Below are 15,289 nucleotides of genomic sequence, written 5' to 3' on the forward strand. Positions count from 1 at the left end.
CTCTCGTTGCAAAATACATTTTTCACGATCCCCACCTCTTTTTAAGGGCAGTACTGCCTCAATACCCTGAAACCTTAAAGAACAGACTTCATGTCCCACCGCAATAAAATGTCTAGCCACAGGCGATTTTTCATCCTTGTTTCTAATATTACTTTTATGTTCTGAAATTCTCACTTTAAGTTCTCTTTTGGTTTTACCCACATAACAAAGGCCACAAGGGCAGATAAACCACAAACTTAGTTTTACAGGTGATGATGCTTTTAACATCAATCTTTTTTCCTTAATGTGGATGTAATACATGATTAAGTACTGCCCTTAAAAAGAGGTGGGGATTATGAAAAATGTTTTTTTTTTTTTTCGGTTTGAAGCTGCTGCTGGGGAGCTGTGACCTAAATAAATAAGAGCCTAAAAGGACTTAAGTGAGTGCTGGTATTCCTTTCTTTGAACTTTATCCGCCTGAACCGTGCACCCTGTACATTTGTACTTCGAAAACTCGTCTCATGAGTGCTTGCTTCCTTCCTTTTCAAGTTATCCTTTCTACGGAGCGACGCACCTCCCCCAGCACACAGCATCATGTCATACCAGGAAATCGACAAACTCACCGAAGCGAGGGCTTCCACCTTCGCTTTCAGTTGGGTGCCAAACGTTTTGCAAAGACACACGTCGAGTGCCATAACCGGGAATCTCCGTGAGGCTATTCTTTTCTGTCACTGAATGAACGGATGGACAGACAGACAGACAGACAGACAGACAGACAGATTTCTCCACACTGACAGTTTAGGCCAGTGGTTCTCAACCTGTGGGGGTCCCCAGATGACAGTGAAATGACAATTTAAGGACTTTTAAGACCTTTTTAATAACTAAAAAGAAATGTAAAGAAAAAAAAAGACATTGCTGTACATTATAGTAATCAACAAATATATAAAAACTGGTCAAACATTGGCCAAACTGTCAAATAATATAAGAAAGAGGTATACATTATGAAAATAGCAGATCTACAAGCTCACAACGCCTCGCGTTGAGAGGCGTTGTGAGCTTGTAGATCTGCTATTTTCACAATATTTAGTCGAGTCAAACTAAATGTAATGCCTCAACTCCTAAATTCCAAGTGCTTATCAGGGTGGGGGGTCCTCAGCTCAAATATGATTATTTTTGGGGGGTCCCCAGTTCAAATCAGATCATTTTTTTGGGGGGGGGGGTCCCCAGTTCATATATCATTATTTTGGGGGGTCCCCAGTTCAAATATGACTATTTTGGGGGGTCCCCAGTTCAAATATGAATATTTTGGGGGGTCCCCAGTTCATATGATTATTTTGGGTGGTCCCCAGTTCAAATATGATTATTTTGGGGGGTCCCCAGTTCACTTAATTAAATAAATATCCATCTGTGTCTTACAGTCTGTCTGTCTGTCTGTCTGTCTGTCTGTCTGTCTGTCTGTCTGTCTGTCTGTCTGTCTGTCTGTCTGTCTGTCTGTCCGTTCATTCAGTGACAGTTACACGCCTCCTCCACCAGGGGGCGAAAGGCATTAAGGCAACAGTGCCCTGGAACCTTCATTGCCCATGTTTGAAACACGTTGACTAGGAAGTAAGGTCGTGCAGTTCATCCTATGGTGTCTATTGTCTCGTGAAATGTCTCATAGCAATAAAGGAGGTGAAATGTATCTTAAAGGAGGTTAAATGTCTCTTAAAGGAGGTGAAATGTCTCTTAAAGGAGATGAAACGCGTCAAATGGAGTCTGTACGGCTGAAGATAAATGGACACATGACGTCGGTGGGAGAGGAGATGTTGTGTGTTTTGGAGAAACACACAAGCGGTGATGTTTGTTGGGTCAGAGTGTTTGTGTTGGAGCGCCTCAGTGCGGCTGCAGAATTCATGTGCAACCTCTTCCAGAGAGAGATAGAGACACTACACAACACCGAACTACACACTGCAGGTATGTCTGTTACATGCACACCATTGGGCCAGTTGCACCACCTCACACTAAGTTCAAACTTAGCCTAGTTATAGCTTACACATTCAATCCGGGAAAGTATAAGTGTCATCTTAGATTTATTAGGCTATTAAAAAAATAGCAGATCTACAAGCTCATAGATGAGCTTGTAGATCTGATTTTTTATTTATTTTTTAATCGTGAAAATGAGTGCAAATCTTTGAATATATATTTAAAAAAATATATATATATATATATTTAAAGATTTGCACAAATTTTCACAAAAAACACAAGTGCCGTGCTATGGGCTTGTATATCTGCTATTTTTGAATAGCCAAAGAAATCAAAAAATGACACACATACTTTCCCGGCTAAATAGGTTAAATGGCTTTTTTTATAAGCCATTTAAGCTATAACTATGCTAAGTTTGAACTTAGTGTGAGGTGCTGCAACTGGCCCCATCAAACTACAGAGTGCAATACACCTCCGAACCATTAGTGTCGCATGGTTGAAAGTATCAGAGAAATTTGGAGAATTTGGCGATCGGATTAAAATGCTTTTTATTGAACAATACGGGAGATACAGGTACTTATCGCGGTCCGGGTCGCCTTGTAACATCCGTGGCTCGGGGGTAAGCACTTTATATTTGAAATCTGAACGTTTGTGTACATGTGAGAGTTGGCAATGTAAAAAAAAAAGAACACCGCTATAAACCAGGGGGACTCGGCACCATGACGCGTGTATACAAGCGTCATGTGAACCATGGCTAGTCTGTTACATGCACACCATCAAACTACACACTACTGCAGATATGTCTGTTACATGCACACCATCAAACTACACACTACTGCAGTTATGTCTATCACCAGTGTTGTATTGGTGATTTTGTTAGTGGTCACGTCGCGATGGACCCCCATCTGAAAATATGTTGTGCCAGGGAGGGACCCCTATACAAGATTTGTGATAAAAAAAAAAATATATATATATATATATATATATATACTAAAATTAATATTTGTCACATTTCTTCAAGAGTTGAAAATAGCAGATCTACAAGCTCACAACACGTCACATTGCGGTACGTTGTGAGCTTGTGGATCAGCTATTTTCAAGCAGCCAAAGTACATGGGTTTAAAGTTGTTAAACTGATTGCAATAGGCTCTATGCACAGCAGCCATATTGGAAATACATTGGGCCTCTTCTTACTTCCTTCACAAGTGTTACCAATGATACTAATGAAGGCTCTGTTCTGGTCACTAGAAACACTCCATTTTGGTTCCCAAATGGCCCCTTATGGTGGGTGTGTAACTCTGAGAGTTATGGGGGTCCTTGAAAATAAGACGACCACTGTGCCACACCAAATGGAACAGAGCATTAATTAGTATCATTGGTAACACCTGTGAAGGAAGTAAGGAAGGGGCCCAATTCATTCCCAATATGGCTGCTGTGCATAGAGCCTATACCAACCCTTGACAGCCCATACGTCCAAGCGCCATGTTGGAGTTTGGAAGCGCTCGTTGGGAATCACTCAACGGTCCAGCGTACCACCTGTTTCTAAATGTCACATAATGCAGGAGGCAGCAGGACGTTGCGTTATTGAAAACGAACACTTCCCAAACCCCAACACAAAAATAATCACCTATATTGTATTATAAATATTGTAATATTGTATTTATACTCACATGTCTATTCAAAAAGTAGCATATCGACAAGCCTGCACAATGTGTCACATCCCCACGCGTTGTGGGCTTGTACGTCTGCTAAGTTCACAGCGTGACGAAGCATACAAACCAGGCAGCGCGCACTAGAGTTTTACCTTGAGATATGTCAGTCTACTGAGTAGACTGACGTGGTATCGGAACGGCATAGAGTAGACTCTACTCTATGCCGTTCTGATACCACGTCATTTATCACACAATGATATTTCATTTACAGTCTTATTTAGAATGCTTCAGTACATCTCTAGGGCTGGGGTCTTCAACGTTTTCAGGCCAAGGACCCCCTAGCTGAGAGAGAGATGAAGCAGGGACCCCCTACTCTATATTGTATAAAATTGCGTTTCAGATTAGTATTAAAAACACATATGTTTTTTTTTTTTTTACTTTTAGTCTGTTCTTTTTTTCCCTCTACACCTATAGCTTCTTTGCCAAAAATAGACGATCTACAAGCTCTCAACGCCTCGCAGCGCAAGGCGTTGAGAGCTTGTAGATCTGCTATTTTCGGCTATGTTCCCCTCAGAAAAGGAATTCTAGGGTTCAAGTGATTAATGTAAAAAAAACTAAATCCTATCACACAAAGATTTGGCGGACCCCCTATAGTAGCTCTGAGGACCCCCTGGGGGTCCCGGACCCCCTGTTGAAGACCCCTGCTCTAGGGCACACCGCTGCCTGCCTGTCTGTGAGGATGGAAATGGGTCAATCTAATTTTAGGGGGAATACCAGCTCTCCCTCTGACTTTGGACTAGTCCTTATTTTTGCTGAGATCTGATTGGCTCACACAGGCTCAAATTTAACTTGACATCGCATCAAGTTTTTTGTTTTGTTTTTGTTTTGTTGAATGTAGGTGGAGAAATTGGCGACAAAAAGAAGAATGAAAAAGACAGAAAGAAAAAGTTCAAAGGAAAGAAGAAGACAGGTGAGGAATTAAACATTAGAAAGTGTATTGTGCATATGTGATTATGAATGTGCTTTAAATGCTCTGCTCACTGTATTGTTGCTAAAAACAATACATTCTTAATGTTTTGCCTCAGTGATTTTTGGGTTAGATCAAACAAGACTTGGATAGGGAATCACGATTACAACATTTCAGTTGACGATTAATTGTCGCACAACTAATCGCGATTCATTGTTTATGGCATTGAACACAGGAAAATATGAATACAAATTATGTTTCTGTTTGCCTATAAGGCTTCGTAATCAAACATTGCACAGGGCAGATATGACAAATAAGTGTAAGTATATACACAGAAATTACTGACAAGATTCGCCTTTACGGTTGGGAAAATGCTGTTATTAGGCTATTTTATCATTTAAGCCTATTATTAATATTATTATTTGCATAAAGTAGTTGGCTACAACCATTACAATCATAATCATTTAAAGTCTTTATCATGATCTGACTGTGCGGTTTAATTCCGACAGCCTGCTCTTCTGCTGCTGCGCGCTGCAGTTATAGAATAGCCTATTCGTTGTACGATGGTGTGAAAATATCAGAGCTACAAGCTCACAGCACGTCGCAACGCGAGTGCTGAGTAGTTGGGTGGCTCGTTCGGGTGTTGATAAACAGAACCGGGATTTTCCGAGGTGTTAGAATCTGAACCAAACCGGACCCAATTATCGATAAAGGGACCCGAACACGTGTGGGTCGTGGATATTATGATAGCACAGTGACTGTCTGTCTGCAATGTATAAAGTGGTGATAAAGGGGTTAGGCATAGTTTACTGATATGTTTAGGAATACCAGGCGAATACCGCCGGATTTTCCCCGGGGCGACTGTGTTTTGGGGCGAGCGTTTTGGTATTCATCACGCAGCAGTTCACTCATGCCCTCATGCACTCATTTATTCATTTCATTTTTGGCAAGCGACATCTCTGCATGATATAGACTATAGTAAATCATATAATTTAGTTATCTATAAAAACAGGAACAGATTGTATCTGTGATAAAGTGGAAAGAAGCGCAGCTCTAACAAAACGAGGTGTAATGATCAGTTGGGTGCATGTATGCAGTGCAAACACGCATGTGACGTTAATTATAATATATGGCCGGTAAATTAATTATTTGGCCGGTAAAATATAATCCTGCCGGCCATGGTGGCCGGCCCAAAAGATACCTAGCGGAAACCCTGGCGCGTATCAAAATTTTCGAGGTGATAGCTTTTGTGGGTTAATACAAACTCATCGGCAAGAATGGCTGCTTCGGAAATAGAAGACACTTTATGTTCGTTTAAATACACCGTTACTCTCTCTGGCACACACCTTTTAAATTCCTCCACCAGCATTAGTGCACGTAGCTCTTTCCAATTCGCTACTTTCCTGGCAGTACACCAGCGATCAAAGAGAGTCTCTTTCTCCCTGGCAAACTCCCCAAAGGTCTGTTTGGAGCCCTTTGAGTAGTCTCTAAATTGTTGCCTGTATGCCTCTGGAACTAATTCATAAGCTCTCAAGATGGTAACTTTAACTTTATCATAAAGCATACTGTCTGGTACAGAGAGTGTGGCGATCACTTCTTGCGCTTTGCCATGTAATTTACTTTGCAGTAAAATGGACCACATGTCCTTGGGCCAACGGAGGGCAGTAGCCACTCGCTCGAATGCGCCAAAATAAGAATCTACTTCGTACTCACAGAAGGGGGGAACTAATGCAATTTGCCTGGTTAGATCGTGAGGGACTATACCTGTACTTCGACTGGGACTGGGTGTGTGTATGGTGGTCGGCGCAGCAGCGGAACCTGGGATTCCTGCCGAGGCGGCCCTTCCCCTGCTCCATTTCCAACTCCAGTTGGCGTACGCGGACCTCTTTGTCCACCTCAATTCTTTTGAGCTCGAGCTGGAAAGCTCTTTCGTTGGCTTTCTCACGCACCACATCCTCTCTTTCTCTCACCTTCTCCCGTTCTTCCTTCGCAAGCCGTGCTAGGCACACTTTGATTCGGGAGCGAGATAAGGAGGATTTGGTGGTGTCTGCTGAATCTGAGGAGGATTCCGAAAAAAATAAGAAGCTAACCTACTCTTTTTAACCCCTATCTAACCTAACCTCTACCAAATCAAAATGACATTAAATCCCTAATTTAATCCAACAACAAGCTACTTTAGCAAGCTCAATTCAGAACAGGGTGCACTCAAGCAGGATAATACATAATACAGAGGGGTACCAAACGTTTAGTCCCCAGAGTATTGACTTTTGATACCTTCAGTAGGACAGCATGTAACCACACTGATCAATGTTACACACTGCCAATGTGCACAGCTGTTGACAGCTCTTTTATAATGGTCAGGCGTCCTCCTGATTGGTCCACTGGTCTGATGGACGGTCCTCTTCCTCAACCAGGTCTCCTCCCACGTACGCCCTGAGCTGGATAAGCAGGAGTCAGTGGGACTGCCATATGACTGCCATTCATAGTAATACATACAATAATAGACATAAAGAAAGAACCCTCAGATGTAACAACCTTCCATATTACCCTAGTTTTCTTTTTTCCTCTGGCCCGTAATTGGGACGGGACAGGATTTGTTCTTGAGTGGAATGGGACGGAAGTGAAAATCCACTCCTGTGTCATCCTCTATGGACCACTTTGTTCGTGCTGCTGTGTTGGAAATAGCTAAACCGCTGGTAAAGTCTATGGCAACCGAGTGGAACTCAAACAACTTAGAAAGAGAAACAGAAAATGAAAATTTTGAGCATTCAGTGCTTTTCTCTCATTTCATTTTCTTTTCCCCCTAGACTTTGTAGCTGTGTGTACAGAGGAGATTCCTGCTGAACAGCAGGAGAGGAGCCCACATCTGGTCCAGGAGGAACCACAACCTCCACAACACGAGGAGAGGAGCCCCAGTCTGGTCCAGGAGGAACCACAACCTCCACAACACGAGGAGAGGAGCCCCAGTCTGGTCCAGCAGGAACCAGAGCCTCCACAGATTACAGAGATACCAGGGGATGCTGATGGGTCAACATTTACATTACTAGCAGTAAAGAGTGTACATGATGATGAAAACAGATGGACAGAGCCTCTAGTCAGCACCTCAACTGAACACATGAAAACACAAGCTAATGTAGAGGACTGTGGAACATCACGGCCAACTAATGATGACCAGCTCCTCTCTTCAGACTGTTCTGAATCTGACGCTGAAGACAGTGATGACTGGGAGGAGACCGAGGAAGGTCAGTCAGCTTTAAACTCACTGAAATCACACAAGACACACAATGTGGAAGGATACAGCAACAATATATCTCAAGACCTGAACACTACCCCCATAAGGAGTCACACAGGGAAGAAAAGGTTTAGTTGTACAAATTGCGGCAAAATATTTAATCAAAAGAGATGTCTAAAGAGACACACAATGATTCATACAGGGGAAAAACCCTTTACCTGTACAGTGTGTGGCAAAGGCTTTATTCGAACGTATCATCTAAAAAGACACACAATGACTCATACAAGGGAAAAGCCATTTTCTTGTGAAGTGTGTGGCAAAGGCTTTATTCGAATGTATATTCTAAAAAGACACATTTGTGGAAACAGCAGCAGTCTAAAGGGTGATCGAAAAACACAGATGAGGACAGAGCCTATAGCCAGCACCTCAACCGGATACATGAAAACACAAGCTAATGTAGAGGACTGTGGAACATCACAGCCAACGAGTGATGACCGGCTCCTCCCTTCAGACTCTTCTGAATCTGTCGCCGAAGACAGTAATGACTGGGAAGAGACCAAGGACGGTCAGTCAGCTTTAAACTCACTGAAATCACACAAGACACAAAATGTGGAAGGAGACAGCAACAAGATGTCTCAAGACCTGAAAACTACCCCCACGAGGAGTCACACAGGGAAGAAAAGCTTTAGTTGTACAGATTGTGGCAAAATATTTAATCATAAGATAACTCATAAGAGACATACAATGATTCATACAGGGGAAAAACCCTTTACCTGTACAGTGTGTGGCAAAGGCTTTATTCGAATATATCATCTAAAAAGACACACAATGACTCATACAAGGGAAAAGCCCTTTACCTGTGAAGTGTGTGGTAAAGGCTTTATCCGAATGTACATTTTGAAAAGACATATTTGTGGAAACAGCAACAGTCTAAAGGGTGATCGAAAAACTCACATGAGGACAGAGCCTGTAGCCAGCACCTCAACCGGATACATTAAAACACAAGCTAATTTAGAGGATTGTGGAACATCACAGCCAACTGGTGATGACCAGCTCCTCCCTTCAGACGCTGATGTTGAAGACAGTAATGACCGGGAGGAGACCAAGGAAGGTCAGTCAGTTTTAAACTCACTGAAATCACATGAGACACAAAATGTGGAAGGAGACAGCAACAAGATGTCTCAAGACCTGGAAACTACCCCCATGAGGAGTCACACAGGGAAGAAAAGCTTTAGTTGTAAAGATTGTGGGACAATATTTAATCAAAAGAGAAGTCTGAACAGACACACAATGATTCATACAGGAGAAAGGCCCTTTACCTGTGAAGTGTGTGGCAAAGGCTTTATTCAAATGTACCATCTAAAAAGACACAATTGTGGAAATAGCAGTAGTCTAAAGGGTGATCGAAAAACACACATGAGGACTCATACAGGGGAAAGACCCTTTATTTGTACAGTGTGCGGCAAAGGCTTTAGTCAGATGGGTTCTGTAAAATTACACATGAGGATTCATACAGGGGAAAGACCCTTTACTTGTACAGTGTGTGGCAAAGGCTGCAGTCTAAAGGGTGGTCTTAAAATACACATGATGATCCATACAGGGGAAAAATCCTTTATTTGTACAGTGTGCGGCAAAGGCTTTGGTCAGATGGGTTCTTTAAAATTACACATGAGGACTCATACAGGGGAAAGGCCCTTTACTTGTGCAGTGTGTGGCAAAGGCTTTAGTTCATCGTCTGAACTGATTAGACACACAAGGACTCATACAGGTGAAAAGCCCTTTACTTGCAAAGTTTGTGGCAAAGCCTTCCGTCGAACAGATGATGCAAAAAGACACATGATGATTCATACAGGTGAAAAGTCTGTTACTTGTAGCATTTGTGGCAAAGGCTTTAGTAGTCAAAATCACTTAAAAAGACACATGAGGACTCATACAGGGGAAAAGCCCTTTACTTGTGCAGTTTGTGGCAAAAGCTGTAGTCAAAAGGGTGATCTAAAAAGACACATGAGGACTCATGCAGGGGCAAAAAACACTTAGATTCAGTTGTATGGCAAATGCATTGATTTAGATGCATATCTGAAGATGTACTGTAAGGATTTATATAGGGTAGAAGCCTTTATTGGACAGTAATATTTTTTTTTCTTTCAAACAAGCCATTTGAGTTGATACAAGACAATTGTTTGATCATTAATTCTGATCCAGGATGACAATTACAAATCATATATACTAAAGCAGAGGAATCACTCCTGATGAGTTTTTATTTTTAAGTCAATGGATTTGTTGATTTATCTTAATCTGACGATGGAATATCAAATGCTTGTGTTTTTTTTATCCTTTATTTTTAAAGCAACTCATAGATTTTGGTAGAACAATATGAGCATATTTGTTGGACATATTTATCTAGATTAAAAACACATAATGCATTGTTTTATGCATTCATTCAATTCATTTCATTAATTCATTAATATATTCATCAATGCCTGCAATAATGCTGTAATAAAGTGCAGACCAGCTGTGTTGTTTTTTTGTAGCTGAGTGTTGTTTAGAGTTAGACCACTGTTTCCCAAACAGTAGGTCGGGACCCATTTTTTTGGGTCGCGGGTAAATATCTTTTTTCTTTTGTTTTCTTTATTAAAAAAAACATTTACTATTTCAAAAGATTAAACGCTTTTCATCAAATAAAAACAATTAAAAGTATGTATTAAGTAAAATCAAATAATTTCTAGATTTTTTTTGTTTTTGTTTCAGAAGTAGTGTGAATAGCAAGATATACAAGCTCACAACGTGTGTGTGTGTGTGTGTGTGTGTGTGTGTGTGTGTGTGTGTGTGTGTGTGTGTGTGTGTGTGTGTGTGTGTGTGTGTGTGTGTGTGTGTGTGTGTGTGTGTGTGTGTGTGCGCGCGCGCGCGTGCGTGCGTGCTTTCCTTTTGTAATAAACGTGTAACCGCTATGAGTTTGTTTTTAATTTGTGTTTTTTATTTGCTATAGAAATACAGACACATTATTTAAGGTTGTGTGGTTCACCTCCTTTGGAAATATTGTACTTGTACCCCATAACTATTGTAAACAATATAGGATGTGGTTTGTTTACATTCTAATAAGACTGCATGACTCATTTGCATATACATTACCATATTGATTTTATCCCACTGTTGAGGGTTAGGGTTAGGGTCATGTAATATATTTTATACGTGTGACATCTATTTAGTTTAAGACTCACAGTAGGCCGCCTTGCCCCACTGCAATAGTGACTGATATGAATGAATAATATCGTCGGTGTCCAGGACGAACCAGCTAACACCATTTTCATCTTTTTTTTTTTTTTCATAAATCAACGCTATTGAACACCCTGCACATCTGTGTAAAAAAATCATTTGAACCAATGAAAAGTATTAAAAAGCGCCTCAGACGAAAACTCCCAACTCCATTGGATCCTCAAACTGTCCGTCAAAAACAAACAACTCCCCCCTCTCCTCTACAGCGCTGCTATTTCACAACATTAGCAGTGCGCGTTGCGCAGTGAACGAGGAGGAGGACCACGTAAACAGACTCCCCGTAGTCTGTTAAAACTATGCAGTGTACCTGTTCATCAAACTTAGCACTGACGCTAATGTTATGAAAACAAGTAATTCTATTTCTAAAATCTATGAAGTGTTTAATGAGGAGAGCATTGTGATAAGAAGAAAGGCGTTCATAGCATTTCTGTCGCGCTAGTACTATACCTCTTTGCAGAAGTTATTGTGATATTTAAAGTCCTGTTTATTATTGTAGGCCTATATAATAAGTGTCATGAAGCATCAGGGCATTAATTCATACGTTGTTGTGATGCATTGTGAGCTTGGAGATCCATTGTTAGCTTTTGAGAATCTGTACCCTTTTGAAACCTCTCCCTCAACAGCGAGTGGAGCTACTGTTGTTTGAACACCTAACTCCACTTCAGCTTGATTTCTGCTCGTCTGAAACTACTAACTCCACTCGCGCTGGGTAAAGTGTTGATTTACCCGGGATTTGGGTAAAGTGTTGATAATATAAGTATCTCACAATATATACAGTCACTATACCAACTTTGATGAGGCAGTATTGCTTTGTTTTAAAAATATAAGGTTTTCTTCATTTTCTGAAAAACGTATATTTTGCTTTTTCGTTTCCTGAACAATGAGCGTTTTGGAGTTAGCAGTTTCGCGCTGGACAGCAGAGATATACTGTACACTGTACAAATGACGAACACCTTGTGATGTCATGTCAGTGACATTTTATTGCAAATGAGAATAAAAATAAGAAACAGTGCAGTAACGATACGTTTTCGTATAGCAGCAATTTTGCATGCATAAAATATATAGTGTCTCTGTCTGTCGGGCAGAAACCTCATCACGTCTAAAACTGTTACTTTTCAGGATAAAGATTCTAAAATAGCAAAAGTAGCAGATCTACAAGCTTTAGGGCTTAGTGGATCTTGCTTTTGTATAACACTGAAGTATGATCAAGTAGGGTGTTAATTTAGATGAGAGATTTATGCCGGACAGCAACAATATAATGTATGTATTATATAACATCATAATAAAATACAACTCTACATTTTGAGGTAGTGTCATAGAGTGAATAATGACAAGTGTCACAGAATGCACAGGGCCAATGTTTAAGAAACATGACTTATGGTTTACTTCATATTGTGAGTTTTATAGTTTGCTGTGATTTAGATTTAGATTATGCATGCTGTGTTTGATTGATTACTGTGTTATATTTGACGTGTGCCGTGCGCTATGACAGCGATGGGCAATGATTGAACTTTTATGCCACAGCATTGTTCAGGGACGTCACAGGCTCTCAGAAGGTGGGGGGGATGGACTTTCGGTGGACTATTACTATACCCCTTATTTTACACTTTGGCTATTAAGAAATAGCAGATATTCAAGCTCATAGCACGGCACCGAGTGCTGCGCTATGAGCTTGTAGATCTGCTATTTTTGAAAAAGCGTGAAAAACATTTGTAACTGTCAAATGTAAACAAATTTTGTATTTTCAAAATGTTTGCGTTTTTTGGGCGGATTTTGTTAGTTTTTTTTCGTGTTTTGGTTACTTTATTTCGGGTTTTTTTTCAAAAAAGTGGGGGGTATGAAATCACGGATCAGTGAGAGTGAGGGTATCGCGTCGTACGCACAGTGAATGGCCGTGACGCCCCTGGATATCACGGCATTCATTCACCAGTGGAAAACTCCTCGCCCAAATAAAAGGGGCACCAGGTTCCTTCCTCGGGCTCTCTCTCTCTTGCTACCCACACAGCTTCCTGCTTCCGCTGTTGTAGCCGAGGAGGTAGCCGAGCTGAAACAACGTGTGTCCCGGCTTCACCAGATCCGCGAAGACGAGGCAATGTTTGACTCCCTCTGTGTCGGCGACCCCCTCCCTCCCCCCGAGGTCGGACCGCCGGCCCCTGAGGTCGCCGCTGGACCTACTGCTATCTCCACCATGGGCGTTTTGCACGCATATTCCCACTAGGCCGAGGAAGAAATGCCACCCTTTTCACATTGGCCTGTTATAGTGCCACCAGCAGGTCTAATTTAGCAAACCACAATTTTGGAACAAAATGCCTCAAATCCTGATGCATGCAGTGGCCCACTGCTGTGAAAGGCCTAAGAAGAAATGGCACCCTTTTCACATTGGCCTATTATAGCGCCACCAGGAGGCCATAATAACCTACCTGACCTGGCGGAGACTTGTGCTGGGAGGAGCACTTTTTCTAGTTATTATTATTATTATTACCCTTATTATTATTATTAGGTACTGGACTAAGCTGAATAATGGTGAAGCACGTTTCAGATGTTTTAAGGAGAAAAAAAAGCTTTATTTGCAGTACTTGAGTAAATGTACTTAGTTACTTTCCACCACAGGGAGGGAGGGGGGTGTAACGGTGAAGTAAACATGACTGTCCCCATTTGTTTCATGGCCAAACAGCAGTGAGGTCACTGACCACTTGACTAAAGCCTCACAGTAACTATACACTTGCTCACACTCAATTCAATTCAATTCAATTCAAAGAGCTTTTTTGGCACGAGAAAACATACGTTTACATTGCCAAAGCAGAAAGCACAATACAACAATACAGCAATACAATCAAAACAAAAAATATGTACATTTGAAAGTCAGAATCTTCAATAGATCAATTTCTATGTACCAAGATCACTGGGTGCAGGCATAGTGCAGGAATATACACAATGATTAGTCTTTAGGGTGGTTGTGTTCCGTTTGATATCCTTCTAACGTTGCTAACGTTGCTATCGTTGCCAACGGCAACGTCGCACAACAACAACAACTCCACGCCGCTAGCTCTCGGTCCCAGCAAGCCAACGCACCCTCGGACTACATCGACACCGCAACTGTCCTCGACGCACCACGACGCGCGACGGAGAGACGCTGCGCAACCGAAGAAGCCTATCCACGGACACATCTGGCGGTTCCAGGTGGCACAAGGACCAGGATGGACCCCCGTGGACACAGACGAAGGCCCCCCTCAACCCCCCATCCCCCAAGCCCCACAGCTGGTTGCTTACCACCAAGAACCAGACGAGTGTTCCTCAATTACAAAACCCATCTAACCCATGCCCATTTTGCTAGGATTGGATGGCTTAGGGTTGAGGACAGAGTACAGCAACTTGCTATGGGCCTGGTCTTCAAGATACACCACAACATTGGGATCCCCCTGTATTTTTCAAAATACTTCCAAAATCGTCACCTTATTAAACTAATGGCCTAAGTCATTTTTTCAAGGTTTTCAGGACAAATAAAAAACTGATCCAGAACAAAACTATATGATATTTCTTAATCATTTCACCCAAAATATTTATAACAAATTATGACTATTTAAATAGAAATAACACTGTCTGTCAGTTATGTAACATAAGAGATTTAAATAGGTTTAAATAGGATTAAATCTGACTTAGGCCAAAATAAAAAGCAAAACAAATTACAAAATGGCCTAAATCAGTAAATAATTTGGCTTAAGTCACAAAAACATGTGACTTAGGCCAAACAAAAGGCCTATTTTGTCCTAAGTCACACTAGGGAGTTAGGCCATTATACTAAAAGGGGCGTGAACAGCATGATCCTTTTCAATTAGGAGTTGGGCGATTTTACCAGAGGTGGCCAGTGTCATGAGGACCTGATTTAGGCAAAAATATCATTTCCTCAAAAAATTACTTAGGCCATTAGTTTAATAAGGTGACGAAATGTTAATCAAGTCCATGATCTTAACACCAGAGGCAGCTCCACAAACCATGTTCAACCCAGATTTGGCACAACAAAGGGAATGAACTCGTTCTCATGCTATTCATCAAAAATGTGGAATGCCCTACCAAAAGGAGTAAAGGAGTGTAAAACCCTACTCACTTTCAAAAATGCCCTAAAGATACACCTTCAGGAGGCTGCAATTCAAAAATGGCCCTTGTCCAAGTCCTAAACCTACCCCTTGTCCTAACCTACCCCCCCCCTCTCTCTTTCTTCTTTTG

At 41.4% G+C, this 15,289-nt stretch overlaps 1 protein-coding gene across 1 annotated transcript; it reads left to right on the forward strand.

Annotated features, from left to right (window-relative positions):
- Nucleotides 1-1,760: 1,760 nt before the first annotated feature.
- Nucleotides 1,761-13,283, forward strand: LOC311035552 (uncharacterized protein; the record flags this gene model as incomplete). Its single annotated transcript, XM_084043827.1, has 4 exons — nucleotides 1,761-1,932; nucleotides 4,492-4,563; nucleotides 7,368-8,903; nucleotides 13,093-13,283. 4 exons carry the CDS (start codon nucleotides 1,761-1,763, stop codon nucleotides 13,281-13,283), a joined length of 1,971 nt encoding a protein of 656 aa, XP_083899953.1.
- Nucleotides 13,284-15,289: the final 2,006 nt, after the last annotated feature.

Source organism: Gymnoscopelus microlampas (assembly GCF_963454915.1).
Source record: "Gymnoscopelus microlampas genome assembly, chromosome: 2".
NCBI classification, from domain to species: Eukaryota; Metazoa; Chordata; class Actinopteri; order Myctophiformes; family Myctophidae; genus Gymnoscopelus; species Gymnoscopelus microlampas.